Consider the following 22,203-nt stretch of genomic DNA (forward strand, 5'->3'; position numbering starts at 1 on the left):
GCCCTGAACGGGCGTCTCCTGGCTCAGTCACACATCTGCGCGGTAGCTGCTGGGAGCAATTCGCATTGGTTGCCGGGATCGTGGTGATGTGGCCCCCCCTCCCCCCGACCCCTCCCCGCCCCGCGATGTCGGAGGAAACTCGACAGAGCAAACTGGCTGCGGCCAAGAAAAAGGTAAAACATCGGGTCGCGCCCCCCGGCCCAGCCCACTGCCCGTCTGATTGTCGGTCCGTGGCGGGGTCTGTGCGGCTCCTCAGACACTCGGGTCGAGCCCGAGCGCCCCTTGGCTTCCCCCACCCAAGTCCTCTCAGCCAGCACCACCCCCTCAGCACCCAGCCCCCGCCCTGGCTTGTCGCCCCTGGGTGACTTTGGGCCATTGGCTCCTGGGGCTCCTCGGCCCAGCCTCAGACCTCACCTCCGGCCTCCCGAAGCCGGACCTCCTTGGGGTCTGTGGGCTCAGTCTCCAAGGACTCGGGTCCCTACCCTGTGCCCCACCTCCCCCTGCGCAGAGCGTGGGTAGGGCAGAGTGGGATGTAGTGAGGTCAAATCCCCCTGGGGACTGGCATTACCTCCAGCTCGGGCTTTGATCTCCCGGCCCAGTCCCCTAAGTCCTCACCCCCTTTCGGCTTCCGCCTGCAAGGGGACTGGGGACTTGGGGACCCCCTTCCTCAGCTCGGACACTGACAGTGAGATGTGTCCCGTTCCCGGGGAGCTGGAAGTGTGGGCAGTGTTTCTGGGTGACCGCGGGAAAACTGGTTTGGTTTTCCCCCAGGTTTCTACTCTCCAGAGACTTTGGGGGGTGTGCGAGTTCTCAGGCTCCCATTCAATTTCCCTGACCCTGGGAGCAGAGTGCCCCACACTCAGGCTCTCTGGAGTGACAGCTGTGTGACCGTCTGTGAAACAGACCTTGGGAGACTAAACTTTATAGCCTGAACCCTCCCCAGGGGAGTTTTTGAAGCTGGGTGAGGGCACTGCCACAGAGGAGCGAGGGAGCAGCTTGGTGAGGCCATCCTGTGGCTTGGGACGGAACCTGTCAAGACATCATAATGGGCCCTTGGCTGGAATAATGCCTGGGTTCTACTCTTTCTCCTCGGTGTCCAGGGTTCCTCGGGGTGCCCCTCGAAGTTCTGTGAGGTTCTGATATGGAAGAAAGGACCCAATGTCTTGTTTCCAAACCACACAAAGTACAATTCCTGACCCCATAATGTTTAACCTTCTACCTCTACCTCTGGTTTTGCTCCCAGCAGCTGCTGATTCTTGGCAGAACCCCAGAAGTGAGAGTTGGAAGCTGATTTTAAATTCCATCATTCCCTTTTATTGAAGCCATGTTGTCAGTTCTTCAGAGGTTAACTGATCATTCCAGCCCCTTGAAGGGTTGTCAGTGGCATGAAGTCAGTGGTGGACATGAGAGTTCTTGTGAACACTGTGAAGTAGGATGTGACCGCAGGGGCTTAGGGCATTCCAGAGAATCAACTGCTTTTCCTTTCCACAGTTAAGAGAGTATCAGCGGAAGAACAGGCCTGGTGGTCCTGCAGGAGGAAAAAAGAAGAAAAACCTTAAAAACGGCAGTAGCCCTGAGACAACCACTTCTCGGGGTTGTCACTCAACTGAGGATGTGAGTCTTGGCTGGCCAGGCTGCTGGGGGCTCGGGGGCTAAGGGGCAATGGGGGGTGGGGGGTTGGGGATCCAGAGGACAGTGGAAGATGGTGGAAGGGAGTGTTAGCTACTGGTCAAGGATTCTGGGTTTGAATGCTCCCTTTCCCTCTGCTAGGGATATGATGTAAGGCAAACTGTTCAAGCTTTCTGGGCCTCTCTCTCCACATCTGTGAAACAGATAGGGCTGATGTTTTACTCACAAAGTTTGAGAGTTTTTGCTGTTCTCATATTAATCCAGAATACAGGGTCTTGTAACATTCATAGTCGCTGGTATTTGCGACTTCCTCATCCCTGGCCTCAGGAAAAGCCAGGTCAGCGAGAGCAGCCTGGCCATCAGGCTGTCCCCTTAGGAAGCCCCAGGCACTGGGATTCGGCCTTGGCTCTGGGTGACCTCAGAAAAGTCACAGCCTCCCCTGAGCTTCAGTTTCAGGCTGTCAGATATTATTGGATTGGAACAGTGTCTTCTAATTGTTGAGCTGTAGCCTCCCTTGTTCAAGAGAACCCTTCTGCAGAAGTCTGGTTTTAACATGGAGAGTGGGGGTCGTGTCTGGGGGAGGGTCTGAGAGCCGCGCTGGTCAGTGACTGCGCTTCATGTGACTCTGGGGCCTGGGGACTTTTCCCTCTGTCTGGTGAGGCAGCAATGGCCAGTCTGAGAGGATGGCCTGGGGGGCCACGGTGTGGATCTCTGCTCTTCCTCAGCCTCCGTTTCCTGACTCCACCTCTTCCTTCCCCGACATCCTCGCCTCTCTCTAAGCCACGTCTCTGTGTCTTCCCCTGCCCTTGTTTTCCCCTTTTCACCGCCTCTAGATGCAGGCCATACTGAAGGTGCTGGTGTCTGACCTTAACCGTTCCGATGGGGTAGCGCTGCCCCATAGGACAAGTGGAAGGGGAGGCAGTGCCGAGACCCCCTCTCTGGCTTGCTGCCTCGCAGGTGTGCATGTCCCTGAGGCTTGTCTCGTTTGGGGGAGCCTCTGCCCCTGGCTTGTTTTATGTTGCTGCCATTAACCCTCGGCCTGCTTATGTCTGCTTCCTCCCCTGCTTGGTTAATTGCATTTTTTCCCTTCCCTCGTGTCTTTTATCATCTTGGAGAGGGTAAGGCACACCTCAAAGATTCGGTAATTTGGGAATAACTTTCAGAGCAGGTCTGTGGGGTTTTGGGCTTTGAATGCCCGGTGCGGTCAGACCAGGAGATATTTGAAAAAATACAAACTCTGTTACATTTTGCCCTCTGGGCAAGTAGACCAGATGGAAGTGAGTGATTTTTCAACTTGATGAATTCCATTTTGGTTTGAGAGTGAGAAGGTAGAATTAAGAGAAAATGAATTGGCTTTATAATCGCAAGGATGGAGGTCAGCTTTTCAGAGGAACTAACCAGCAAGGATGTGAGGCTACCCAGACAGACCAGTGCTAGGACACTCTGCCTGCCCCTCATCTCTTTGACAAATCAGATGGGATGCTCAACCGTATTCACTGGGCCCGTGGACGGCAAAGGCATTGGCTGCACAGTGGTGGAAGTAGAAGAACAAGACAGGAGACACCGTGGGGGTGACAGAGTCCTCTGAGAGGGGCAGGGGAAAGGCGGCAATAGGCCAGCTGCGTGGCTAGGTGAGGGAGGTGGGTTCCGAATGGACTTGCAGCTTGAGGAGGTGGCATTTGAGGCCAGTGTGAAGATTAAAAGTGGGTAATATTCATCCACGTGGTGAGTGGGGGAGGCAGAGGGAGCAAAGAGGTCATAGGCAGCATTGTGAGGTCATAGAACACCTTTCAGGGCTGCAGGGAGCCTGGGTTGGGGGAGGGGCAGGGCACAGGCACATGGGGCTAGGTAGGCCATAACCTGCAGATGATGTTGGCACTTCCTGTCTAACTGCTCCAGGGCCTTCAGCCAAGCCAGTGTAGCAGGGCTGATCCAGAGATGGGCCTGGGGAAAGGGACAGGTGGCTGGTCAACCATCATGGCTGCTCCCACCCAGTTAGGTCTGGCCAGGGGCCGTGACTCACTCTATGGCCTCAGAGGAGACACCAAGTGGCATAGTCTGGGCAGGGCCCAGGCACGGAGAAGTCCTGACAGCTGTGTATATGACTTCTAGGAGCTCAGTGTACTTGAGCCATCACCGTGTCTCCCTAGGTTGGCATGAGCAGGAAGCTGGAGTTAGAGCTGGAGCTAGGCATCAGGCTCGGGCACTCTGAAGCGAGGTGTAGCCTTCTCATCTGGTATCCCGACACCTAGGCTAAGCTCCCACCTTAAGACTTAGAATTGTGAATTGATTGTTCACAAAATAATCACGATACATAGATTCAATTTTTATTTACTTATTTATGTATTTGAAAAGCAGAGTTACAGAGGAGAGAGAGAGAGAGAGAGAGAGAGAAGTGTTCCATCTGCTGTCCACTCTCCAAAGGGCTGCGCCGGCCGGAGCTAGGCTGATCGGAAGCCAGGAGCCTGGAGCTTCCTCCAGGTCTCCCACATGGGTTCAGGGGCCCAAGGACCTGGGCCGCCATCTGCTCCCTTCACAGTCTATAGCAGAGAGCTGGATCAGAAGAGGAGCAGCCGAGACTTGAACTGGTGCCCATATGGGATGCTGGCACTGCAGGCGGTGGCTTTACCTGCTAAACTACAGCACTGGCCACGGTACCTATATTTAAAATTGCTCAGAGGAGCTGGTGTTGTGGCACAGTGGGTTGAGCTACTTCCTATGATACTGGCATCCATATGAGTGCTTGAGTCCCAGCTGCTCCATTTCTGATCCACTTCCCCGCTAATGTGCCTGAGAAATCAGCACAAGGTAGCCCAAGTGCTTGGGCCCCTGCACCCATGTGGGAGATCTGATTGGTGTTTCTGACTCTTGGGCTTTGGCTTGGCCTGGCCCAGTCTGGCCCATGGTGCCCGTTTGAGGAGTGAACCAATGGATGGAAGATTCTCTCTGAGTTCCCTTTCTCTCTGTCACTCTGCCTTTCCAATAAATAAAATAAACCTAACAAGTCAAGGAAACTGCTCAGAGAAGTGCTCTCCTCACTCCCCTGTTGTTTCTGTGTCTAAAATAGAGCTCAGTGGGAACTAAGATGCTAAGAGGGACCTGGGTCCATGGCTGGGAGTGCAGCCTCTCTAAAGTCTCATGCCTGGCCCGCTGCTCTTACCTGATAGATGCAGTCACAGACATTGTCAAGGCAACAGTGGGTTCTGAGGACAACAATCGCTGTGGGCGGTGGGTTCCAGGCCATGGTCACGGTAAAACTGCAGACTCAGCACGCCTCATCCTCATCTGTAGGCTTTGCAGCCTGGACTCTAAGGAGGCAGCCGATTGGGGTTTTCAGAGGCCAGGGCTGAAGGGTCCAGAGAGCAGCCAGCAACTGCCTGCCTCCACTCAGCTCCTCTGGCTACTGTCACTTGTTCAGCCATCTTGGCTGTGTGAGGCCATCTGGCCTGCTGACATGAGGTGGTCTCTAGAGCCAGATGCTTGGACCGAGAGTTAGGCCTGAGCCTGGGAAGAAGCTGGATGGGGCTGGCCGAGGGAGGGGGTCCCGCTGCGGGAGAAGGAGGAGAGGCTTCTCCATGGCTCCAAGTGCTAGATCCCCACATTGTTCCCTAGCAGTTTTTCTGGCAATGAGGCGCCATGACCTCCATGTGCCAAGTCAAAGAGCAGATGTCTTACCTGTGATTTCCTGGCTTCTTTTGGTAGAGTAGGTGTTTCTGGAGCTGCGGGATTGGGCTGAGAGGTATGCCCATGAGGCGGCTGTGGTTGATTTTATCTCCAGAAAGCAGGGAGGGGCTTCTTGGGCAACATTTCTCCTTGGAAAGGCCTGAATCAGAGAAATGCAGCTGATGGTTGAGGCAGAGAGGAGGGCAGGGAGAAAGGGCGGAGAGCAGGAGAGGGCAGCGGCAGAGAGCTACCTGGAGGGAGCCCCATCACCACCAGCAGCCTCGGCCCAGCAGGGGCCTAGAGTTAGGGTCACTGTGCGGCAGAGACTGGCTTTCTAGAAGAACACTGCCGTGTTCCCTGATGTTGGTGCCCGTTCCTTCTGCCTGCTGTGGCTGCCGGAGGTCAGAGCCCTTGCAGAGGTCCAGGGAGAACCAGGGCCTCGTGTCCACGGAGGTCGTAGCCCCCCCTTCCTTTGAGCTTTGGCCACCTGAAAAGATGCCACGTGTCCCCAAGCCTGGGCAAGCCATTCCCACAACCCCTGTGGTTCCCAGCATGTGTGACTGTCACTCTGACTGCTACAACATCTTCCTACCTGCCCTGCGCCCTTGTGTCCATGGCAGCGAGGCACCTCCTCTCCTGCATGGCCCCCTAACCCCCTGCTCTGTTCCCTGACAGGCGCCCAAAGACCGCGCTGCTCCTGCACCACCCTCTGCTGATGCCACCGTGTTACCTGGAGGTGTAGCGTCCCCTGGCGCTAGTCTAACTAGCATGGCACCAACTCAGGTTTGTGCCTCTGTCCTTGTGCCTGCTACCCCCGTATGCTTGCACCATCTCCCTTCCCAGAGGACTGCGCCTGCTGTGCCTTCTCTTCTCCTTTCTTCCCGCAGCTTGGTTCCCAATGCCAAGCACCCTTCCCGGCACTGGGGTGGGGGAGGCCAAGGCGGGGCTTTCTCTTGAGCTTGTGGCAGTGGCAGGTTGCTGGAAGGAGCTGGGCCCCTGCCACCCCTGGGTGGTTCTTACTGGAAATCAGGTGATCACTGTTTCTTTCTTCTCCCTCAGATCCATGATGCTGACTATGGCCCTGTCCTCATAGATGAGACCAAGTGAGTGTCTTCCTGTGCGGGCAGCAGTCCCTAAGCCATGGGAGTGAGGGCAGGCCACGGCCCAAGGACCTCTTTTGCATCAAGCCCCTGCACCCCTAACCTCTGTGTGTCTGTCCCTAGGACATTGTCCTCCACGGAGAGCCTGCGTCAACCTGCTCAGCAGCTCAATGGTCTTGTCTCCGAGGTACCCCAGACACTGGGACTCAGGAAGGGAGGAGAGAGAGGAAAGGACAGAAATGGAGGCTGGGATTCCTGAGAGATGGGGAGATCCTGGAATAGACTGACCTGCTGGGCCGTGTTGGGCAGGCTGGGTGATGGCTTCTTCTTGGAAGCCATACAGATGAAGGACATGGCCATGAGAACGGTGACAATGTATCTCAGCGCAGGAAGCATAGGGAGAGCATCACTAGGGAAGGGAGGGGGATGGTGATGAGACCCAGGAGAAGCTGGCATAGAGGGTGATGAGAGGAAGAGGCCCAGCTGGGCAGAGGAGTTGCCAGGTGGGGGTGGCGGGGGGAGAAGTAGCCTGAGGGTAGGCATAGAGGGTGATGAGAGGAAGAGGCCAAGCTGGGCAGAGGAGTTGCCAGGTGGGGGTGGCGGGGGGGGAAGTAGTCTGGGGGTAGGCATAGAGGGTGATGAGAGGAAGAGGCAGGCTGGGCAGAGGAGTTGCCAGGTGGAGGTGGGGTAGAGAGGTAGTCCAAGGGTAGGGACTTGGCGGTAGAGGACGTAGCGTCTCCATGGGAGCTCTTGTCTGTTCTAGTCAACGTCCTACATCGGTGGAGAGGGCCTCACATCTTCCTATATGAAGGATCTGGAGGTGAGTGGCTCTGCAGGGCCAGCCCCCCCCTTCTCCCACAGCGGGGGCTGAGTGCCCCACTGCCAGCTGAGATAGCCCATGCCCCCCCACCAGCCCTAATGACTGCTCTCTCTACCTCTCCCCCAACCCTCCTGCAACTCCTCCTCTCTGCATGCGCCTCAGAGCCGGTACCAAGAGCTGGCAGTAGCCCTGGACTCCAGCTATCTAACAAACAAACAGCTCAGTAACACCATAGAGGAATTGGTAAGAGCCCAGTGGGGTCCCCTGATTCCATTCTGCCCACCCTGGGCTTCCGCTTCCCCATGGGCTCTGAAGAAAGGGGCTGGGGGCCCCCTGGTGCCGAGGGAGAGTGGGGTGCTGGGTGGGCCAGGTCTCAGCTGGAGGGACCCCAGAGCATGGAGCATGCAGCATGGCTCTCGTCCTGTCACTGCCCTCTCCGCCTCCTCTCTTCTCCAGACACCCCTGCTTGCACCCTGGCCACACTGGCCCTGGGATTGTGGCCTCTCGTTCAGCGCTGGCCACGAGCCTCATGTCCCTGCCCTGACTCAGGCCCTGACTTGAGCTTTGAGTTTGGACAAGCGCCTCTCCACCCTGGGCTTGAGTTTCCCAAGGAGGTTGAAATGGCAGTTGTCAAAGGTCTCTTTTAGCTCTAAGAATCCAAGATTTCCAGGCTCCCTGGGACGTCAACCTTAGGGAGAGAAGGGATCTTACCTGTGCTTTTCATTCCTGTATCCCCGCTGTTAAGAGCAGCCCCAACCCCTATGTAACATGTGCTGAGCCGTCGAACGATGCGCACACCCCTGTAAATCCAAACCTAGTGGAAGGCCCGTCTTTTCTTACATTCCGTTTCTGGAGGCTCACCTTACTGTCCCCTAAGAAGAATCCCGATTCAGACGCGGTTCCACAGCTGTGAGCAAAAACCAGCAAAGACCCACATGCTCTTTCCTTGGGAGCCTCGGGACAGGTCCTGTGCCCATAGGGTCTGAGAACGTGCCCATCCCGCCCTGGCCCCCTGCCCACCCCCTCTTGCTCTGGGAGTGGAGTAGAGGGGACATCCTTAGTCACCTTCCCTTCTTTGACTCTCCCCACAGAAACAACAGAACCAAGAAACTATGGAGCAAGCGGAAAAAGTAATGTGATTTCTGTGTCTGCTCATGGCACGGCTGCTGTGTCTGCACCCCACCCCCTCCCCCTCCAGGGTCCCTGAGATCTGACGTAGCTTTTCTGTGTTTGCAGCACACCAAGGAGTTGACCAAAGAGCGAGATGCTCTGAAACTGCTGTTATACAAGAACAAGTAAGAAGGGGAAGGTGGCGGGAGGAGTTTGGGGGACCTTAGTACAGGTGACGAGGGGAGGGGTGCCAGGGAGCATGAGGAGGAAGTGGCTGTACAGGCTGGGACGTGTGCAGAGCCAAGCTCTGGTCCCAGCTGTGCCACCAGCTCATGCGATGGCCTCAGGCAGCTCAGGTCCTCTCTCTGGCCTGCCACGGGAGTGACCTGATTGTTGGGGACCCCTCCAACACCAAGGTTCTTGGCAGGTGCAGCAAAAGGTGGGTTGGTCACCAAAGTGGTCCACTCTGTTTGCTCATTCCTCTCACTACAGCAAAAACAATGAGGACCTGAAGCAGCAGAACTCTGAGCTCCAAGAGAGGCTTCGAGTCCTCATGACCGAAAAGAAGACCCTGCAGCTGGGCACGGAGGAGCTGCAGAAGAAGCTGGAAATGTCTGAGCTGCTGCTGCAACAAGTAAGAGGCTGCAGCCCACGGAGCCCCAGCCCTAGCCCGCGGGGGCCACCATCCCCAGGGACTGTCAGGGAGGCCCCCAGCCAAGAGATGGAAATTCTGAATCCTTATTCTGGTCCTGCCCTAGAATCCTCCAGAAATTGCTAGAATTCTGCAGAGAGAGTCCCTGCCTGGACCTACACAATCAGAATCTCAGTGATACAGCTTTTCAAAAATGTGTATTTAAGCATCTCGGTTTCTGTTGGAAAGGCAGAGGCAGGCAGACAGAGATGGAGGGAGATCTTCCATCCACTAGTTCATTTTCCAAATGCCTTCAACAGCCAGGGCTGAAGCCAGGAGATTGAAACTCAATCCAGACCTCCTGTGTGGGTGTCAGGATCCCAGGAGGCCGTCCCCTGCTGCTTCCTAAGTTGCACAGTACAGCAAGTGCACCTGCTGAGGCCTGCAGCCAGAGGTGGCTGCGTGTTTGGGTTTTGGGGGCAGCGTCGGTGCAGAGGGAGGCAGTGGCCCCTGCTCATGGCTCTTTTCCCTGTGCTCTGGGCAGCTCTGCACGCTGAGGGAGGAGAAGCGGGAGCTGGAGACCACCGTGGTCGAGCTCAAGAGCCAGATGGGTAAGCAGGGGCAGAGGTGGCCTGGGAGCCGGATGGGTGTCAGGTGCCCCGGCGAGGGGTGTTGTGGCAGAGGGAAGCAGGTCTGTGCCGGTGGATGGCAAGTCTTGTTATCTCTTTGAGCATAGGTGACCTCATCTGTAAATAGGGGTGGTGTACCCACTGTCCACCATGCACGGTCAAGCACTCTGTGTCCTGGCTTGGAAGGGTAATGACCATCTGAATATGGAAAGTTGTTAGCCAAAAAGCCAGCACCGGGGTGGGGGCAAGAAGTTGGCCTGAGGAGCTAAGGACCAAGACAGGAGCTTTTTGAAAACCCAGAGGCCAGGGCCCCTGATGGCTGCTTCCTTTCTCAGCTGAGCCTCCCACCCCAGAGTCCCCAGCTTCCCCCACGGGGCCGTCGGAGGCAGAACAGCAGCTGCAGGCGCAGGCTGAGCAGCTGCAGAAGGAGCTGGAGAGCCTGGCGGGACAGCTGCAGGCCCAGGTGCAGGACAACGCAGGCCTGAGTCGCCTGAACCAGCAGCAGGAACAGCGGCTGCTGCAGCTGGAGCGGGAGGTGGAGCTGTGGGGCAGCCAGGCCGAGGAGCGCAAGCAGAGCAACCGCGTGACCATCAGCCGCGTGCTCCTGCAGAACTGGGAGCTCAAGGAGCAGCTGGCTGAGCTGCAGGATGGCTTCGTGAGACTGGTGCGTTCGGCCTCCCTGGGCAAGGCCTCTGGCACAAAACACTTCCCTCTGGGCCTTCACTCCCCCGCCACCAAAGGGGACGGTGATGACCTAGGCAGGTGCCCTGTGAGCCAGGACCCTGCTCAAATGTCTGTCGGAGGAGAGGGGCTGAGCTTCCAGCCCTCCAGGCACTATGGGAGGTGGACACCTGGTGCTGGGATCCGGATGCAGCCGCTTTGGGTGGCAACGGATTGCTTCTCTCTGTGCAGAGCAATGACAACATGCGGCTCACCCTCTCGCTGCAGGCAGAGCAGCACATCAAGAACGAGCTGTCCAGGGAACTCGGCCAGCTGCAGGAGAAGCTGGGGGAGCTGAAGGAAACGGTAATGCTCAGCCTGACTGTGAAGGACTGGGCCATGGGGACAAGTCTCTGGGGAGGGCAGTGCTAGGCCCAGGAGGGAGGCCGCTCCAGTCTGGAGTGACAGGTGACCTCCATATCGACTGTCCTGCCTCTCTTAGGGCTGGTAGCCCCGGGATCCTCCCAGGCCTGGACATCATTGTCCCACGAGAGGCGTTTCACCCACCTTAGCTACCCTTTGCTAAGCCTCAGATTCCTGACAAAGGAACTTAGCATTTTTTCCTTACAGAGGTGTTGAGGATGAGCTGAGATTGTGCATGTAAAGTATTAGGCACAAGTGTTCCCCTAAAGATGATGCCTTCCCTCTCGTGTGTGGCCTCAAGTTAAAGTGATGGGAAAGAAGGGGATGAGGTGTGAGGCTGGGTGCAGGAGACGCAGGGCTCTGCGCCACTCCCCTGCAACCAGTGGAATCAGTTAGCAAGCCACCACCTGCCCTCATGCTTCCCCCACCCGCCTTGGTCTTCCGCAGATGGAGCTGAAGAGCCAGAAGGCTCAGGGTCTGCACCAACAGCGCGACCAGTGCCTGTTCCACCTGCAGCAGCACGTTGCCGCCTACAAACAGCTGCACTCTGAGAAGAAGGCGCTGCACAAGCAGAACCCTATTGTGCAGCAGCTCAGGAAGCAGCCACAGGAGATGCAGAACCCCTGGGAGCGCCCAGGCTTGGGCACCAACCACTGCATCCCCTTCTTCTACCAGGCTGACGAGCATGACGAAATTATCGTCTAAACACCAGATGCCGTCAGCCCGGAGAGCCCCAACCCCATCCTTGCCACTGCACCCCTGCTAGCCACCCTATCCCCTGCCGTTCCTTCCCAGTTCCCTTCCCTCCTTAGCCAGAACCCCTGATGGGGAGAGAAAGGCCTCTTTAGGCTGCCTCTCTGGAGGACCCCGGGGGCTCCTGGGGCCTCCTCATTTCCAGCTCCATCTTTAGAGGCCATGACCAACACAGGCAGCATTTGTGTGGCCCCCAGAACAGCCAAGAACAGGGGATGCTCAACCACTTGGGCAAGTCAGCCAGGCAGTTTTCATCGCCCCTCTTGGGGCTAAGTGTCAGCCTGGCCGGCATAATCTGGCCAGGAACATCACATGGGGGCATCAGCAGGCATGGACATGAGGGCATCAGGCAAGGAGGGCATCTGATTGAGGGTCATTGCTGGGCGGGGGCACCCAGGCAAGGGCATCGCTGGGCAGGGGTCACTTCCGGGGCAGGGGCATCATCATGGGCAAGGGTCACTTCCAGGCCAGGGGCATCATGGGTAAGGGTCACTTCTGGGCCAGGGCATCATGGGTAAGGGTATATGGGCGAGGAGGGCACAATAGGATGAGGGTCCTCTCTGGGCTCCTGGTCCCAAATTGCAGGGTGGCCTGGGCAAGCTGAGGCTAATGGGAGGCCGGGTGCTTACCACAGGTGGCGCTCATGGTAGGCCAGGCGTGGTCCAGCTCTTTACTCCGTGCCTGTGCCCCCAGGCAGGCCAGCTGGGAGGCACGGTCAACAGCCCTCAAAGGGTAGGCTGGAGCAGGCGATGCAGGGGCGCCTGTCCCCTTACTAAGAGAGGCACACCAGCCAGGCAGGGCCGAGGCAGGCTAGGCAGGCATTCAGGGGACTCCCTTTTCTTTGGAGGCACTTTGGGGCAGGGCAGTAGGCAGCATTCTGTCAGGCCCTAGGACAGTTGGGGCTAACTCTAGGCCTGATGAGGGGAAGAGGCTGCCTCCAGTGGGCCTCCCCACCCCCACCCCCACGTACATATTGTACTTGTGTATATTTTGTATATGCTGGGGGTAGGGCCTCCCCTGTATCATAGCTGAGGCTGGAGCTCGCAAATGAGGAGGAGGTCATAATAATTATTTGGGGCTGGGAAACTTATTTATTGACAGTCTATGGCCCAGGAAAGAGGCGGAGATAGGGTTGTGGCACCATGGTGATGTGGCTCCTGTTATTATCTTGAAATAAAGAGATAGAGCCATACTGCTTGGCCCATGTGTAGCAGCTTTGTCACAGGGCCCAGGGTTTACTTTGCTGCGGGTGGGCACTGCACAGGGCAGCAGGGCCTGCCAGCAGTGGGAAGCCTCTGTGCTGTGCTGAGCATTCAGTGGGGTGAAGAGGCCTCTTCCAGGCTGGTCTCCTTACACTGCAACTCCAGGGGCACTGCCACGTGTGTGTGTGTGTGTGTGTGTGTGTGTATTTATGAGTATTTATATTTATAGAACAGGGCAGGAGTAGGACCGCAGAGGGGCACAAATTTTCACCAAGGTCATGCCTGGAGGTGTGAGCTCACCAGACAACAGAAAGTCACAGATGAGGGGGAGGCTTAGGGGCTGAGGGGCCACTGTCAAGTCACAGAACAGCTCTCTGGACAGACTGGCAAAGGGAGGTCTCCGAGGAAGAGAAAGGATCTGGTTAGATGTCAAAGGGGGGTCTGGGGCTCTCAGGATGGGACGGCCTTGCCTGACCCAATCGGCTGGCAGTGGGAGAGAAAGCAGAGAGAACAGCAGAGAGAGAGGAGGGAGACAGGTGGTAAGGCAAGAGCAGCCAGGCCATGGCACTGGTGGGCAGGGCGGAGGTGGGAAGCAGCAGCAGGTGGGCATGTGGGTGAGCTTTCTGGAAAAGGCCATGGACAGGAAGGGGAAGAAAGATGGGAGGAGGAGCTGGAGTAGATGACCAGAATTTCCGGGGAGTCGAGGCTGGAGAGGGCCTCCCCTGCCACTCATGCCACCTCTCACTCACCTCCCAGGCAGCAGTGCCACAGTCCTGACACTGCCTGGCCCTCTCGGGCTTCCCTCCTCACTGACGGCCCTGCCTTTGGACCCACTGGCCAGGGCCAGCACTAGCCTGGGAGGCTCACGTGGCAGCCAGCAGGCCTGATGGAGAAAGACAGGAGGAAGAACCCTGCTTGAACCAGGAGCGTGCAGCTAAAACAGATGGCTGGAGGGGGTGCCGGAGGCCCCTCGGGTACTCAAAAACCCCAGGAGTCCTCTGAGGGGACCCTGAGGAGGCAGGGCGGGCAGGGGGCCACAGACTCATAAATCTAAGAGGGAGCCTCGGCTGGTCTGGAGGCTGCAGGTCATGGAGGCGAGTTTGGGCCCTCCCTGCTGGGGAAAAGCAGAAGAGGGAGAGTCAGAGGCCAGCAAAGAGTGGTAGGTGGGGCCCTAGGCCAACTCTGCGGCCCGGCCAGGCGGAACTCAGAGTAGCTGACCTGTCCTGGCTACGGGGCTTCATCTGGGGCTGAGGACCCTGCCTTCAGCCAGTAGCAGGTGTGACAATGCCCAGATGGGAGGCAGGAGGCTGTGTGTCCCCGCCTCACCTGGGCTGATGGGTGCAGAGGATTCTCAGGCTTTGAGGTCATCAAGCAACCGAAGGCTTCACCCCCGGCCACTCTCAACTGCACACCCAAGGGACGAGGTGACCCCCAGCCTTTCACCCTGGCCTGTGCTGGGGCTCCCAGGCTGGGGGGCTTAGTACTCCCTGCCCCCTGCCCCCAGCAGCACAACTCAGATTGGGGCAGGTGTGGCACGCCCAGGAGGAAGTTCAAAGACCTCTGGCTGTTCCACAACAACACCCCCCAAGTTCCCAGCCCCTACACCATCAACCACAAGCTCCCTGGCCTCTCTGCCAGTGGTGTGGATCCTGTCCCGAGAACCCCCAGGCTCAGCCACGGAGGCCCTGGGCAGCAACACTGAGTCCCGAGGCTGCCTGGGAAGGAAGAGGAGAGAGCCAGCTGGCCCAAGGACAGAAACAGGAAAGAGGGAGTCTGGAGCTGCAGGGAGAGGGAGGGGCCTGGCCCTGAGGTCACAGGGGCGCCCCCCAGTGTGGGGCTGGTGCAGTAGGGCAGATGCGGTCCTGAGGCAGGTAGAGTGGCAGGTGCCTACCTTGGCTGACTCTCCTCAGGGGGCACTGAGAGGGATTCTGAAAGACAGCTCGGGAGCCTCCTGGAGTTCTGTCTGCCCAGGAAGACTGAGGAAGGCCCAACTGTGGGCTGTGGTTGGGGTGGGGGAGGGCTGGGGGTAGCTGTGACTGCCACTGTGTGGGGGGGCATGTAGACAACCTCTCCCCATTGGGTGGGCTCAGAAATCCTCATGGGGGATGCAGGACATTGGCACCACAGGGGTTGGCGGGCACTGGCAACCTCATGGGTCGGGGGACAGAGGCACCCTCACAGGTCAGGGGGCATGGGCACCATCACAGGGTCGGTGGCCACAGCCACCCTGACCAGGTCAGGTGGCAGCCATCCTCACAGGGTCAGGGGCAGCAGCCACCCTCATGGGGTTGGTAGTTCAGGCACACTCATGGGGCTGGGGATGCTGGCACCCTCATGGCTCGGGGGGCACTGGCACCACATGTCGGGGCCCCTGCACCCTTAAGGGATCGTGTGGTATAATGAGAAGGCCATGCCAAGATGGCTGCTGGCAAGAAAGCATCAGTTACTCAGGAATTGCTTCAGAAACTCCCTGGGAAACCACCTGGCAATGGAGCCTGCCTGGCAACAGGCTGTGATTGGTCAGGGCATAAACCGCCCCTTGACTGGATTGGCTGCTTCGACTATATAAGCTGTTGTACCAACTGAAATAGACAAGTCTGCAGGCTGCTCGCCTCTCACCCACTTTCACCCAACTCCTGGGATCTGTGTGGTGACTCCGTGCCTCTTGCCCCCACCACGCTCCTCCTCTCAGAATGAATCCACAGCAACATCTGGCACCAATGTGACTGAGAGAGAGACAGTGTGTCGGACTCGGTGAGGTCCTCCCTTGATTTTGGCAAGTAGGCCCCTCGGTGTTTTGTGTGCTGTTCGGTTCTGTGAGGGTGAGCACAAAACCCCCTCCTACGCCCCTTTCCTTGTCCTTGTTCTCGGTCTAAGTGATCCCAGGTTAAGCACACATCGCCCAGAAGTGTACGCCGCTTCTCAGCTCCTCTTACTTTCAGTTCACCTGGTGAATTCACATAAGGGACTGATCATCCCAGAATTTGGAACCAAGTCATCTACCCTCCCTTGAGAGAGTTGACGCTCCGGAGACACCGTGTGAGCATATGGCCTTGACCTAACGAATCAAGGAAGTCTCCCACTAAGCACAGGACAAACGTACGACCTGATACACCACTGTCTGTCTGTCTAACGTAGGGAACCCCTGCATAATGCCATCAACCACTGAGGTGCTAGGAATTTGTTTTGTTATGGCAGCAGTGCTGTGCGTGTCTTTCCTTTGGCTAGAGTTGGCGTGCCGTTCTGCTCTTAAGCACTCAAACATGGGAAAGATACCCCCTCTCAGAAACCCACACAGATGACCAAACATAATGAATCTGTGAGTGATGAGAGCCTGTCACTCCAGGTCCCTGTCTCACAGACATCAGTTGATGACTTAGGGAGAGAGCGCTCTGACAGTGAAAATGACGTGTCAGCAGACAACGCAGCAATGCCTAGTTAGACACCCCCCAGATACCCATGGGATGAACTTAGACGACCTTGAGGCAATAACCCATGTGAGGTCATCCCATCTGCACCCAGTGAGGGTCCCCATGTTTGTGGCAGTTCCCAGGTACCCCAGGCTCTCAGAGCAGCTGCTAGACCCCATCCCACCTGCATGTTTGCCCTAAATGTAGCAGCAGATGTGGAATTCAGGCCCTGGATTCCAACACCCATAGAAAGGCTTTTGCTGACCAAGGGCCAAGGATATGCTTGTGTCTATCCAGAGAATGTGGGATAGCCCATTTGGGTACCAGCCAGAAACATCAAGCCTGCAACTGATAGTCAACCAGAACTAGCTGAACAAGACAGAGTCCACCTTGTTAGTGGATGCACCTGCTACCAATTGTCAAGCTACTGCCCTATCATCCTACCCTGAGGAACTGCCCATAGCCATATTTGTTACTGTTTTATACCCCCACTAGCTCTGGTCAGCCACTCAAATGGCCCACAGCCTGCATGCGGTTACCATTGTTCCTCATTCCTACCCCCATCTGAGCAAGCACTCCTATGGTCTCCCGTTTTGAGTGCTGGTTAGTCAATGACGGGTAAGATCCCCTGGCGGACAACCTAAGACAGGCACAGCCATGAACGGAGACCACATGGAAACGGGGTCAACAATGGTATGGCCAAGAATCATGCCTCCTGTTGCTCGAAAATAAACAAAAAGGGGAAGATGGCGGAATAGTGAGGGCGCACACCGATAGTCCGGGAAAATTTAGTTTAATAAAAGGGGAGTTACGGTAGCCGCAGAAAAAAGAACCAGGAAAATACTGCAGGGGAAACTCTTCTGGATCCAGTGGCCATGAATCGGAGGACCTACTGGGAGAACAAGGTCGCCCACCGCGCGGAAGCCAAGCTGCGGGACCCAGCCGCGGAAGCCCCAGGGTCTGCACGCCAGTGCTCGAAGGGGAGTGCATGCCACACAGACAACAGCGGGGAGACTTGGGACGCTCAGGGCTCTGAGTCCACACATCGGCGCTGGAAGGGGAGGTGAGCTCAATAACCCGAGACATTGGTGGGGAAACGGGGGTCAGAATCTAGAGGGGGGCCGGAAAGTGCAGCAAACTCACTACCGGAAAGAAGGAAAAAAAAGCTTCGGGGTTTCTCTTCCCCCTAACCTTGCAAAGGTTGCAAGGCTGCAAGGCTTGAAGAATTCCCAAGAGACAAAGAGCAGGCCCCCTCTCTGGATTTACATATCAATGGGGGAGAGCTAAGGAACTGAGTCACTACAATTCAGTAGCCTAGGCAACCCAGTGGGAGTCCAGAGGAGCCTAAAGGGACTCTGGGACTCTGCGGGTAGAAGCCAAAGACTGAAAGCGAAATACCATCAATTCTGCACAGCCGTGCTGTGCGGTGTTACTTACCCCCTGAATAAATAAAATACATAAATAAATAAAAAGAGAGAGATTTACCACGCATAACCTGAGGGTGTCACCTTTGCACACCCTTAACCAGGAAGAACCAGGCAGAGCTCTCAGGCTGCACCCATCTCAAGCCTCCAAGGCTCCTCCAACAGCAGGCAGTCCACTTAACACGGACACAGTATAAAAAAAATAAAAATAAAAAAATAAAAAAAAAAACTCACAGTGACACAAGAAGAATTAACTATGCCGAGTAACAAACACAGAAATCGAGGGAACAAGATCAACGATGACACTATGATGCCTCCAAATAAGCAAAACACCCCAAGCCAAGAGTATGAAGATGATGAGATAGAAGAAATGCAAGATACGGATTTCAAAAAATTTATGATAAGAACATTTAGAAGTTTTCAAAAGCAAATCCTTGAACTACAGAAATCCTTAATGGACAAGATAGAAAATCTCTCTCGTGAAAATGAAATTTTAAGGAAGAGTCAAAATGAAACTCAGAAACTAGTAGAACAGGAAAGTGTGATAGTGAAGAGAAATCAAAATGAAATGAAGAGCTCAATAGATCAAATGACAAACACATTAGAAAGCCTTAAAAACAGAATGGGTGAAGCAGAAGAGAGAATATCGGACTTAGAAGATAGAGCACAGGAAAACATACAGTCAAACCAAAGAAAAGAAGAGGAAATTAGAAATCTAAAAAATATTGTTGGGAATCTACAGGATACTATTAAAAAAACCAACATTCGAGTTCTAGGAGTTCCTGAAGGCATAGAACCCCCAATAAACATGACCAAAATAGATCCTCACCACGACACGTGGTAATTAAACTTACCACAGTGAAACATAAAGAAAAGATCCTAAAATGTGCAAGAGAGAAATGTCAGATTACTCTCAGAGGATCTCCAATCAGACTCACAGCAGACTTCTCATCAGAAACACTACAGGCTAGGAGGGAATGGTGAGACATAGCACAGGTGCTAAGAGAGAAAAATTGCCAGCCCAGAATATTATATCCTGCCAAGCTCTCATTTGTGAATGAAGGTGAAATAAAGACCTTTCATAGCAAACAGAAATTGAAAGACTTTGTGGCCACTCGTCCAGCCCTGCAAAAGATACTTAAAGATGTGCTACACTCAGAAACACAGAAACACGGCCATCAATATGAAAGAAGCTAAAGGAAGAACACCTACCAGTAAAAGAGCATGGGAAGCTCAAAGCATATACTAGAAAATATTTCCGGGAAAATGGCAGGGCAAAGTCACTATGTATCAATAGTCACATTGAACATTAATGGTCTGAATTCTCCAGTTAAAAGACACCGTTTGGCTGACTGGCTCAAAGAACACAACCCAACTCTTTGTTGCCTACAAGAAACACATCTCTCTAACAAAGAGGCATGCAGACTGAAAGTGAAAGGTTGGAAAAAGATATTCCATGCCAACAGAAACAAAAAAAGCAGGTGTAGCCATATTAATATCAGACAAAATAAACTTTAATACAAAAACTGTTAGAAGAGGGCCGGCGCCGTGGCTCAATAGGCTAATCCTCCGCCTTGCGGCGCCGGCACACCGGGTTCTAGTCCCGGTCGGGGCGCCGGATTCTGTCCCGGTTGCCCCTCTTCCAGGCCAGCTCTCTGCTATGGCCAGGGAGTGCAGTGGAGGATGGCCCAGGTGCTTGGGCCCTGCACCCCATGGGAGACCAGGAAAAGCACCTGGATCCTGGCTCCTGCCATCGGATCAGCGCGGTGCGCCGGCTGCAGTGGCGGCCATTGGAGGGTGAACCAACGGCAAAAGGAAGACCTTTCTCTCTCTGTCTCTCTCTCTCACTGTCCACTCTGCTTGTCAAAAAAAAAAAAAAACTGTTAGAAGAGACAAAGAGGGACACTATATAATGATTAAGGGTTCAATTCAACAGGAAGATGTAACTATTATAAATGCATATGCACCTAATTACAGGGCACCGGTCTATTTAAAAGATATGTTAAGGGACTTAAAGGGAGATTTAGATTCCAATACAATAGTACTGGGGGACTTCAATACTCCACTCTCAGAAATAGACAGATCATCCGGACAGAAGATCAACAAGGAAACAGCAGATTTAATTGACACTATTGCCCAAATGGATCTAACAGATATCTACAGAACTTTCAACCCTACATCTACAGACTTCACATTCTTCTCAGCAGTGCATGGAACCTTCTCAAGGATTGATCACATACTAGGCCATAAAGCAAGTCTCAGCAAATTCAAAAGAATTAGAATCATACCATGCAGCTTCTCAGACCACAGCGGAATGAAGCTGGAAATTAGCAACTCAGGAATCCCTAGAGAGTATGCAAACACATGGAGACTGAACAACATGCTCCTGAATGAACACTGGGTCATTCAAGAAATCAAAAGAGGAATCAAAAACTTTCTGGAAGTAAATGAAGACAATAACACAACATATCAAAACTTATGGGATACAGCAAAAGCAGTATTGAGAGGCAAATTTATAGCAATAGGTGCCTATATCAAGAAATTGGAAAGGTACCAAATAAATGAGCTTTCAGCGCACCTCAAGGACCTAGAAAAACTGCAGCAAACCAAACCCAAATCTAGTAGAAGAAGAGAAATAATTAAAACCAGAGAAGAAATTAACAGGATTGAATCCAAAAAAAACACTACAAAAAATCAGCCAAGCGAGAAGCTGGTTTTTTGAAAAAATAAACAAAATTGACACCCCATTGGCCCAACTAACTAAAAAAAGAAAAGACCCAAATCAATAAAATCAGAGATGAAAAAGGAAACGTAACAACAGACACCACAGAAATAAAAAGAATCATCAGAAATTACCACAAGGACCTGTATGCTAACAAACAGGAAAACCTATCAGAAATGGATAGATTCCTGGACACATGCAATCTACCAAAATTGAACCATGAAGACAGAGAAAACCTAAATAGACCCATAACTGAAACAGAAATTGAAACAGTAATAAAGGCCCTCCCAACAAAGAAAAGCCCAGGACCAGATGGATTCACTGCTGAATTCTACCAGACATTTAAAGAAGAACTAATCCCATTTCTTCTCAAACTATTCAGAACAATCGAAAAAGAGGGAATCCTCCCAAATTCTTTCTATGAAGCCAGCATCACCTTAATCCCTATGCCAGAGAAAGATGCAGCACTGAAAGAAAATTATAGACCAATATCCCTGATGAACATAGACGCAAAAATCCTCAATAAAATTCTGGCCAATAGAGTACAACAACACATCAGGAAAATCATCCACCCAGACCAAGTGGGATTCATCCCTGGTATGCAGGGATGGTTCAACATTCGCAAATCAATCAATGTGATTCACCACATTAACAGACTGCAAAAGAAAAACCATATGATTATCTCAATTGATGCAGAGAAAGCATTTGATAAAATTGAACACCCTTTCATGATGAAAACTCTAAGCAAATTGGGTATAGAAGGAACATTCCTCAATATAATCAAAGCAATTTATAAAAAACCCACGGCCAGCATCCTATTGAATGGGGAAAAGTTGGAAGCATTTCCACTGAAATCTGGCACCAGGCAGGGATGCCCACTCTCACCACTGCTATTTAACATAGTTCTGGAAGTTTTAGCCAGAGCCATCAGACAAGAAAAAGAAATCAAAGGAATACAAATTAAGAAGGAAGAAGTCAAACTATCCCTCTTTGCAGACGATATGATTCTGTACTTAGAGGATCCAAAGAACTCTACTAAGAGATTATTGGAACTCATAGAGGAGTTTGGCAAAGTGGCAGGATATAAAATCAATGCACAAAAATCAACAGCCTTTGTATACACAAGCAATGCCATGACTGAGAAAGAACTGCTAAGATCAATCCCATTCACAATAGCTACAAAAACAATCAAATACCTTGGAATAAACTTAACCAAGGACGTTAAAGATCTCTACGATGAAAATTACAAAACCTTAAAGAAAGAAATAGAAGAGGATACCAAAAAATGGAAAAATCTTCCATGCTCATGGATTGGAAGAATCAACATCATCAAAATGTCCATTCTCCCAAAAGCAATTTATAGATTCAATGCAATACCAATCAAGATACCAAAGACATTCTTCTCAGATCTGGAAAAAATGGTGCTGAAATTTATAGGGAGGCACAAGAGACCTCGAATAGCTAAAGCAATCTTGTACAACAAAAACAAAGCCGGAGGCATCACAATACCAGATTTCAGGACATACTACAGGGCAGTTGTAATCAAAACAGCATGGTACTGGTACAGAAACAAATGGATAGACCAATGGAACAGAACTGAAACACCAGAAATCAATCCAAACATCTACAGCCAGCTTATATTTGATCAAGGATCTAAAACTAATTCCTGGAGCAAGGACAGTCTATTCAATAAATGGTGCTGGGAAAACTGGATTTCCACGTGCAGAAGCATGAAGCAAGACCCCTACCTTACACCTTACACAAAAATCCACTCAACGTGGATTAAAGACCTAAATCTACGTCCTGACACCATTAAGTTATTAGAGAACATTGGAGAAACCCTTCAAGATATTGGCACAGGCAAAGAATTTCTGGAAAAGACCCGGGAGGCACAGGCAGTCAAAGCCAAAATCAACTATTGGGATTGCATCAAATTGAGAAGTTTCTGTACTGCAAAAGAAACAGTCAGGAGAGTGAACAGACAACCGACAGAATGGGAAAAAATATTTGCAAACTATGCAACAGAT

General features: G+C 53.2%; 1 protein-coding gene across 3 annotated transcripts; it reads left to right on the forward strand.

Annotated features, from left to right (window-relative positions):
* Nucleotides 1–16: 16 nt before the first annotated feature.
* On the forward strand, nt 17–14,398 carry LOC138844568 (golgin subfamily A member 2-like). 3 transcript variants are annotated; one of them, XM_070053434.1, is made up of 14 exons: nt 17–173; nt 1,492–1,614; nt 5,968–6,075; nt 6,352–6,395; nt 6,516–6,579; nt 7,156–7,212; nt 7,375–7,455; nt 8,304–8,342; nt 8,449–8,507; nt 8,815–8,956; nt 9,498–9,564; nt 9,918–10,246; nt 10,495–10,608; nt 11,113–14,398. In XM_070053434.1, exons 1-14 carry the CDS (start codon nt 87–89, stop codon nt 11,368–11,370), a joined length of 1,572 nt encoding a protein of 523 aa, XP_069909535.1. In that variant the 5' UTR covers nt 17–86; the 3' UTR covers nt 11,371–14,398. The 3 variants fall into 3 exon arrangements, with proteins under 3 accessions (XP_069909535.1, XP_069909536.1, XP_069909537.1); XM_070053435.1 differs by having other exon boundaries at nt 10,531–10,608; XM_070053436.1 differs by lacking the exon at nt 17–173 and adding an exon at nt 199–1,273.
* The last annotated feature ends 7,805 nt before the right edge of the window (nt 14,399–22,203 follow it).

This window comes from Oryctolagus cuniculus, chromosome 12 (genome assembly GCF_964237555.1).
Source record: "Oryctolagus cuniculus chromosome 12, mOryCun1.1, whole genome shotgun sequence".
In the NCBI taxonomy this organism is placed as follows: domain Eukaryota; kingdom Metazoa; phylum Chordata; class Mammalia; order Lagomorpha; family Leporidae; genus Oryctolagus; species Oryctolagus cuniculus.

Coding starts and splice junctions, on each gene's coding strand:
- LOC138844568 (XM_070053434.1), top strand. CDS start 87: ATGTGGCCCCCCCTCCCCCCGACCCCTCCCCGCCCCGCGATGTCGGAG. Junction 8,957..9,497: donor CTGAGCTGCTGCTGCAACAA/GTAAGAGGCTGC, acceptor TGCTCTGGGCAG/CTCTGCACGCTGAGGGAGGA. Junction 10,609..11,112: donor TGGGGGAGCTGAAGGAAACG/GTAATGCTCAGC, acceptor GGTCTTCCGCAG/ATGGAGCTGAAGAGCCAGAA.